At 42.5% G+C, this 8,562-nt stretch overlaps 1 protein-coding gene across 1 annotated transcript; it reads left to right on the plus strand.

Moving 5' to 3' along the window:
- Window positions 1–2,360: 2,360 nt before the first annotated feature.
- LOC136514079 (sugar transporter ERD6-like 4) lies at window positions 2,361–8,040 on the plus strand. The gene is made up of 17 exons (XM_066508066.1): window positions 2,361–2,757; window positions 2,886–2,975; window positions 4,414–4,473; window positions 4,558–4,623; window positions 4,845–4,910; window positions 5,003–5,078; window positions 5,290–5,354; window positions 5,470–5,562; window positions 5,838–5,918; window positions 6,011–6,095; window positions 6,551–6,597; window positions 6,675–6,737; window positions 6,815–6,874; window positions 7,076–7,141; window positions 7,229–7,288; window positions 7,396–7,510; window positions 7,601–8,040. The coding sequence occupies exons 1-17, from the start codon at window positions 2,470–2,472 to the stop codon at window positions 7,711–7,713; spliced, it is 1,494 nt and encodes a 497-aa protein (XP_066364163.1). The 5' UTR covers window positions 2,361–2,469; the 3' UTR covers window positions 7,714–8,040.
- The last annotated feature ends 522 nt before the right edge of the window (window positions 8,041–8,562 follow it).

The raw sequence follows: 8,562 nt of genomic DNA on the forward strand, positions 1-8,562 counted from the left end.
AATGGTATAAAAGATTTGATTCTTTTATGATGTCACATGGTTTTAAGAGGTCTAAATTTGATAGTTGTGTGTACATTAAATTTGTTGATGGATCACTTATATATTTGTTGTTATATGTTGATTGCTGCTAAGAGCAAGAAAAAAAATCACTATATTGAAGAATCTGTTGAGTAGTGAGTTTGAGATGAAGGATTTTGGTGCTGCTAAGAAGATTCTAGGTATGGAAATTATAAGAGACAGAAATTCTGGTTTGTTATTTCTTAGTCAGCAAAGTTACATTAAGAAAGCTTTTCATCATTTCAACATGCATGATGCAAAGTCTGTTAGTACTCCTATTGCTCTTTATTTCAAATTATCAGCTTTATAATGTGCTAGTACGGATGAGAATTTTGAGTACATGTCAAGAGTTTCATATTCTAGTGTTGTTAGTTCTTTGATGTATGCCATGGTTTGCTCTCGTCCTGATTTATCATATGCTATGAGTTTGGTTAGTAGATACATAGCTAATCCTGATAAAAAATATTGGAAGGCTATTTAGTGGATTTTCAGGTATCTTCGTGGCACAATAAATGCTTGTTTGAAGTTTGGCAGGACTGATAAGGGACTCACTGGCTACATAGATTCATATTTTGCTACTGATTTGGATAAGAGAAGATCTCTCACAGGTTATGTGTTTACTATTGGTGGTTGTGCTGTGAGTTGGAGGGCAACATTGCAGCCCGTTGTTGCCCTGTCTACCACTAAGCAGAATACATGGCTATTACTGAAGCATGCAAAGAATCAGTTTTGTTGAAAGATTTGTTTGCTGAGCTTTATATAGATGATTCTTGTATTAATTTATTTTGTGACAGTCAAAGTGCTATATGTCTCACTAAAGATCAGATGTTCTATTAGAGAACGAAGCACATTGATGCCAAATACCATTATGTTCACGATGTGGTCGCGCAAGGTAAGCTAAAGATATGCAAGATAAGCACACATGATAATCCTGCTGATATGTTGACAAAGCCAGTTTCTGTTGCTAAGTTTGAGCTTTGCTCAAGCTTAGTTAGTATAACTGTTTAACCCAAGAGGCTATTTGATACCGGAAGTATTTCTTTGTTGTTTCAGGCTGAAAGTTCATTTTATGCTATAAGAAAAAATTTGTCTCAAGGTGGAGTTTATTGAGCTATGATCCAAATTCAAGCTTGGACCGAAGCGAAGCGGTTCATTAGCGTTAAGAGAGACTACACCATCTATTAGTTTCGTATTACTAATAGACGATGGTGTGGGGTTTTTCATCCCTATATATACAGATCACCTCCCTCATAAAAAAGATGTATCATAGACTTCTATACGGAAAGACCCCCAGGTTAGGGTATCCCTAAGTTGTAAATCTCTGACGTTTGTAACCTCACCCGATATAGTGAAGATTTGCTGGCTGGTGCCCGTGATTTTTTCCTTCCACCTCGAGAAGGTTTTCTACATTAAAATCTCGTGTCCTCTGTGCTTGATCTACTGTTTTTATCGTTTATATTGCCCTATCATATATAACACTTGACAGGACTAGGCAAACGGAGAGGTGCACAGTACGCGGATGGGGGCAGATCAAGGTACTGTTTAGTTCCCTCTCAAAATACCAAATTTTTTAAGATTCTGCGTCACATCGAATCTTTGACACATGCATGAAGTATTAAATATAAATAAAAAATAAAACTAATTACACAGTTTAGACAAAATCCAAGAGACGAATCTTTCAAGCCTAATTAAACTATGATTGGACACTAATTATCAAATAACAACGAAGCTGCTACAGTGTCATTTTACTATAAAAAAATCGGCATCTAAACAGGCCCCAAATCGAGACGGACATGAGCGAGTCGTACGGACTCGACGCCGGCGCGATGCGGGCAAAGCGAATTTGCAGACGCGGACAGGCTGTGCAAGCACGCACAGGAACGGCCGTCCGATGGAATATTCCGTCGAACGTCCGGGCACCGCACGTCCTACAAAAATAGAGAAATGGTCTTTATTTAAAATCAAATCGTATTCCTGAAAGTGACTTAGCTTTGCCCAAAATAATAATAAAAAAACTTAGGGACACTACAGTGTTGCTCAAAGACAGTAATTTGTCGGTATGACAGTATCGAGAAACGGCAAAACAACACGGGCTCACAGACATGTGCGTGGATGATGAGCTGAAGTCATGTCCAGGTCAGCTCAGAAAAAGAGGAGGCACTTCTGTGTCTCTGACGGGTTGGACCCCGGCGAGACCTGCCTGGCACGACGACGACTCGACAGCCCCACTTCAACGGTACGAAACGAAAACGAAGAAAAAAAAAATCAAATCTCACCATCGTCTCCTCTCCTGGGGCCTGGCATTCATTCGCGTTGTCCTCCTCCCACCTGCTTCTCCCTCCATCCAACCCCACCCGGAGAAAACGAAACAAATCAAATCTCGCCGCGAGCTGGGCGGCGAGAGCGGGCGCCATGGCGAGCAACATGGCGTCCGAGAGCGGCAGCGACCACGACGGCGCGCTGCAGAAGCCGCTGCTGCCCAACAGCGGGAGCTGGTACCTGATGGGGATGGGGTCGCACCAGTCCAGCCTCAACGCCGCCGGCACCTCCTCCATGTCCGTCCCGCGGGAGTCCCACGTCTCCGCCTTGTTCTGCACGCTCATCGTCGCGCTCGGCCCCATCCAGTTCGGTTTCACCAACGGGTACTCCTCGCCGACGCAGGACGGCGTCATCCGGGACCTCAACCTCTCCATCTCCGAGGTACGTCCTGGCTGCAGCTTCTGCGTCTGCTCGCGCGCGCACACACACACACTCTGTCTTCACGCTCGGCTCGACGTTTTCTTCTTGTCTCATTTCAAAACGAATTTGAGCTCCGTCGCCCTCCGCAGTTCTCGGCGTTCGGCTCGCTGTCCAACGTGGGCGCCATGGTCGGGGCGATCGCCAGCGGCCAGATGGCCAAGTACATTGGCCGCAGAGGGGTGAGAAACTCTGCTCCACTACTCCTTTTCTTCATTTTTCTACGACTTGTTCACAGACTGTTTCATGGTCTATGCTGCTCGTGCCTTTTTTTTGGGTTGGGTTGGGGGGGTGGGGGGGGGGGGGGGGGGGGGGGGGGGGGGGGGGGGGGGGGGGTTGATGACTTTGTCTACAGAAGGTTGACAGCACTACTGCCCGCTACTTAAATTTAATCAGAGTGTAGACTAAGGGCATGTCTGAATACAAGGGCTAATTGATAGCTCGCTAAAAATCAGCTAAAATTAGCTCTAGTGCATCTAAACATCCAAACAAGAAGCCTAATAGATATGCTAGTTTTTTAGCCAAGTCTTCAACTAGGGTCTATTTGGATACACATGGCTTATAATTAGCAGGGCTAAAAATTAGCTCAAATTAGCTATGGTTGTCTAGCTAATTGGCTAACTAGTAGTTGAGCATGTGGCAAAAAAATTAGTATACCTATTAGCTCTTCTGTTTGGATGCACTAGTGCTAATTTTAGCTAGCTAGAATTTATCTCTTGGATCCAAACATGTCCTTATTATCCAAATACCTAGCCAACCACAACCAATGTGAGCTGATTTTTAGGGCACATTTGGATACATATGGCTAATTACTAGCTGAGCTAAAAATGAGCTCTGCAAGCCTGTTTGGATCCTAGGGCTAAAAATTAGTCCACCTTGTAAAAATAGATTAAACATGAGCTAATTATGGGCTAATAAGGGTTAATGGACTCTAACCACCAGTTAGCCCTCATTAGCTCTTATTAACCCAAGATTAGCCCACACTTAGGCTTTCTAGTTGGTATCCGAAAACGTGGGCTAATTATTAGCTCCTGGATCCAAACACTCTAGTTGAACACTTGGCTAAAAAAATAGCCCACCTATTAGCTCTCCCGTTTGGATGCACTAAAGCTAATTTTAGCTAATTTTTAGCTAGCTCACAATTAGCTCTGGTATCCAAACATGCCCTTAGTCCGGCTACTAACTAGCCATGTGCATCCGAGCAGGCCCTATAGCTAATTTGGCTAATTTTTAGCCCCAACTAGTAACTAGCCCCGTGTATCCAAACAAGCCCTAAATCTCCTCAACAAGAAAAAAAAACTAAGTAGGGTAAAGTGCTGTTTGGTTGCGTAAAGGTAACGCGCATATCAAGGGAAGGGAATCAAAGTTGACGTACTTTTTTGGCCCCTCATAAGAAAACGATTACATGCTTCTTCTTCTTTTTTTATTCATTCATCCGTCATCCGTGGTAACGGGAAACCTAATCAGTTAACGACCAGATCGGCGGTGATGGATTTACTGAATCTTGGGATCGGTTACCCTGCTATCACTTCATGATGTCATCGGATCACGCCGTGAAAAATGCTCCAGCCAAATAGCGTGTGATCTTTTAGGCTAACTAGCTTGGTAACTGTTTCGCAGTCACTGATGATTGCAGCGGTTCCGAACATCATGGGCTGGCTTGCAATATCCTTCGCAAAAGTATGGCGATACATGTGTCAGTTTATTTTCACTCATTGCTTCACAAATGACAACATCGGCTTTGATGGCTGCTCTGCTCTGCAGGACACTTCGTTTCTGTACATGGGAAGATTGCTTGAAGGATTTGGTGTCGGTGTCATTTCCTATGTGGTATGTATAATAAAACTCCATGCCTGGTTATGCCTTGAGAGTATGAGTACTTGTGCTTTTTAACCTGTCCTACTTCACTTTAAAAAAGATCAACTGATATGTCAGCATTTTTTAGACAAAGTGATCCATCCCTATGAAGTTTATTTTTATTGGCAGAAGAGCAATGGAAGCATGGACTGGTTATATCAGCTAATTTTGGTCTGTGAATTTTGTGCCACCAGGTACCAGTATACGTAGCAGAGGTATCTCCTCCGAACATGAGAGGAGCTCTTGGCGCTGTGAACCCGGTTTGTTCATACCCAAAAGCGTCTTATCTTTTCATGAGGCAAACACTTGGCTTGTTTATGCCGACCTCACTGTGCAGTTGTTCATTCTACAGTTGTCTGTAACCGTTGGTGTCTTGCTTGCATATGTGCTTGGCTTGTTTTTTCCTTGGAGGATTCTTGCGTTAATAGGTAGGTAACGTGGCTAAACCCTGGTAGATTAATAAACCTGCTGCTGCTGCTGCTCTTAGTTTGCATTTCAACTCTGTTATTTTAGCTCGCACGATCAGCAACTCTGATAAGTTGGACACATATTTTTTGGATAGTACAAATGTAGTAGGCACATATTTTGGTTCTTAGGACCTTCTGTTCTATCATAAAGTGTGTGATTCCACACTTGTAGGAACCTTGCCCTGCTTATTGTTGATACCTGGCCTATTCTTCATTCCGGAATCTCCAAGATGGCTGGTATATACACACACAAGTTGGATAACGAACTCTGAATAATTATGCCAAATTGCAATTTCCAATGCCGCCCCCCCCCCCCCCCCCCCCCCCCTCCCCCCCCCCCCAATATTTGTAGGCAATGATGAATAGGATGGATGATTGCGAGACTTCTCTACAAGTTCTGAGGGGACTCGCTGCTGACATCACTGCAGAAGTTAATGATATAAAGGTGGACACTTTCATTCATTTAGACTGACTGAATACAGTTTATTTGAAGAGTATTCACTTTGTGTGTTATTATTTTCTTTAACATTTGGCGCATGGCTATGGTGGGGCGCCTATGGTGTTCCAGCATACCAGGTCCCAAGCCCTGATAAAGGAGGAGGGTTGTGTTAGGCGTGGCGAGCCAATGTAAAAACTTGGCTACTCTTATGGAGATTTGGCGCATGGCTCTATGTACTTCATTCTTATGGAATCAGTGGGATTAACTTTAGGTTTATGCAGATAGCTGTAGCATCAGCAAACAAAAGTGGTACAATACGTTTTCAAGAGTTGAACCAAAAGAAATACCGCATGCCCCTAATTGTAAGTTTGTAGCTTTATCTGCTTATCTGGTACCAAATTAGTAATCACATTTTGTAACTGTCAGTTTATGACAATGCTACAACTTTTCGCAGCTAGGAATTGGCCTACTTGTGTTGCAACAGCTAAGTGGAATAAACGGTATAATATTTTATTCAGGTAGCATCTTCACAGCTGCAGGTAAGCTGTGCACTTGTTCACTGACTTGTGTTTTTTATTAGTAGCTGTTCATAATAAATTTTAGGAAATAACTTTTTGTTCCTTCCAAATTTAACTGGAGCATTAGGGCCTTAGGGAACTGTTTTGGCGGTTTGCTGAATAAAAAGTATGAGTCTCTGATTGGCAATATTTTCTTACAGACGTAGGAATAGTGTAGTGGACTACAAAAATCAAAAGAGTGAAATTGGGATAAAGTCATCTTATTGTTCCTAAATCCTAATGCGTTATAACATGTTAAAAAAAGCTAATATATTAGTCTCCTTGTAAGTTGTAACATGGTTTATCATTCTCTTTCTTTGATGAATGATGGCATTTTATTGTTTACTGCAAAAGCATTATGCCTCCTCTGTCTTTATCTACAACAGTGCCAGTTAAGTCTGTTTTGACTTTTAGTTCTAACAATCAAACTTCTCCAGGGCTCAAGAACAGTAACTTGGACACATGTGTACTTGGAGCTATTGGGGCAAGTACCTAAACTAGACAGACCTGATCTAGTCTCTCTGTGATTTTATTAATCTTCTAATAACAGCATTCCATCAGGTTCTTGCCACTGGTGTTACAATCACATTCTTGGACAGAGCTGGCCGGAGAATCCTCCTTATTGTAACTTCTGCTTCCCTCTAAAGCCACTAATTTTTGGGTCCTCTGTAGCTTAATTTAATTGCCACTTCAAATTACAGATCTCATCTTCTGGGATGACACTAAGCCTTCTTGCAGTTGCTGTTGTATTTTACATCAAGGTAAGTTCATGTTCCTTTGAGATAAGATTCTGATCAGAATATAACAGTTCTTCTTTACTACTCTCAGCAATAGTAATCTAGTATACTAGTGCAGTACATGGCTTATAAACAATCTGATATGCAGTATGATTTCAGGGTCTGTCATCTGTCACCTCAATCCACTGAATATTCTTCTTTCTTGTCATGGGTTATTCGTTTCAGGATAATATTTCAAATGACTCTGACTTGTATAACATCTTAAGTATGGTGTCCTTGGTTGGTGTCGTGGTAAGTCTGTCAATTACATTTTCTCTGAACATTGGTTTTTAAATGTGGAATCGGTGCCGTAAATTTTTGCCCAAATACTTCGTTCAGGCTTATGCCATTTCCTACTGCTTCGGTATGGCTGCCATTCCATGGATCATTATGTCTGAGGTATAGTACCTTATCACATATAGCTAATATAGCTCGTAAGATGCCTGAGCCACATGCTGAAAGCATTCTGAATGAAGGCTTATTCTCGAAACTTTGCATATTGACAGATCCTTCCGGTTAGCATCAAGAGTGTGGCAGGAAGCTTCGCGACCCTTGCCAACTGGTTGACATGCTTTGGAGTAACAATGACAGCAAATTTGCTTCTGAGCTGGAGTGCTGCAGGTCCATATATACATCTCTAATGTAGAGTAGGATCGTATATATGAACAACCAAACCTTACGACATGTTACCTTTGTTTCCAAATCGTACAGGTACATTTGCCTCCTACATGATTGTGAGTGCTTTCACTCTCATGTTCATCATCCTTTGGGTGCCAGAGACAAAGGGAAGAACCCTCGAGGAGATACAATGGTCCTTCCAGTGAGCTCCAGCATTCATCAGTATATCCAGGACTGAGTATATCCAATTAGCAAGGTCTAGTTTGAGCGTATGCGGTGTGGTGGCTAAGATTTGTTTTTCTTTCCTTGTCTCCTCTCTTTGTTTTCTGTCTTGCTAGGCACTTCGCGTGCAGGTCTGTTCCTATTTGTTTGTACTATACTTTCGTGGGCTTTTTCCCCATCTCTTAATGACTGGTGCAACTATATTAAGGCTTTCGTCATTACCTTCTCGTTTGGTATGGGTGCCATTCCATGGCTCATGATCTCTGAGGTACACTACTTGGTTGCATATACCTGATATGAAGCTTGTACAAGGCCTCTATGTCTCCTCCTAATTTTGGCATCTCACCGAAGAGAACTATTTTGCATAAGCAAGATTTTGAAGCTACAACTCAGGCACGTACTGTAAGAGATATCTGAAGGTATAATTCAAATTTTGTGCGATTTTCAGATCCTCTCAGTTAGCATCAAGAGTCTCAGTGGATGCATCGCGACACTGGCCAACTGGCTGACATCCTTCGCCATAACAATGACTGACGAACTTGATGCTCACCTGGAGTGTTGGAGGTCCACACCACACCTTTCTTGTGTTTCAGCTCAGACTAGGATAGGATTATGAACCATGGAAGCTGGTGCAATTTTTTTGGGCAGGCATTTCCCTATCGTACATGGTTGTGAGCGCCTTCACCCTCGTTTCCGTCGTCCTTTGGGTGCCGGAGACGAAGGGAAGAACGCTAGAGGAGATACAATTTTTGTTTCGCTGAACATTGAGCATCATTTGCAAAGATTCTTCGAGTTTTTTCTCTTAGAAGGCAACGGTTGGTATCTATTGAACT

This window comes from Miscanthus floridulus, chromosome 16, assembly GCF_019320115.1.
Source record: "Miscanthus floridulus cultivar M001 chromosome 16, ASM1932011v1, whole genome shotgun sequence".
Lineage (NCBI taxonomy): Eukaryota > Viridiplantae > Streptophyta > Magnoliopsida > Poales > Poaceae > Miscanthus > Miscanthus floridulus.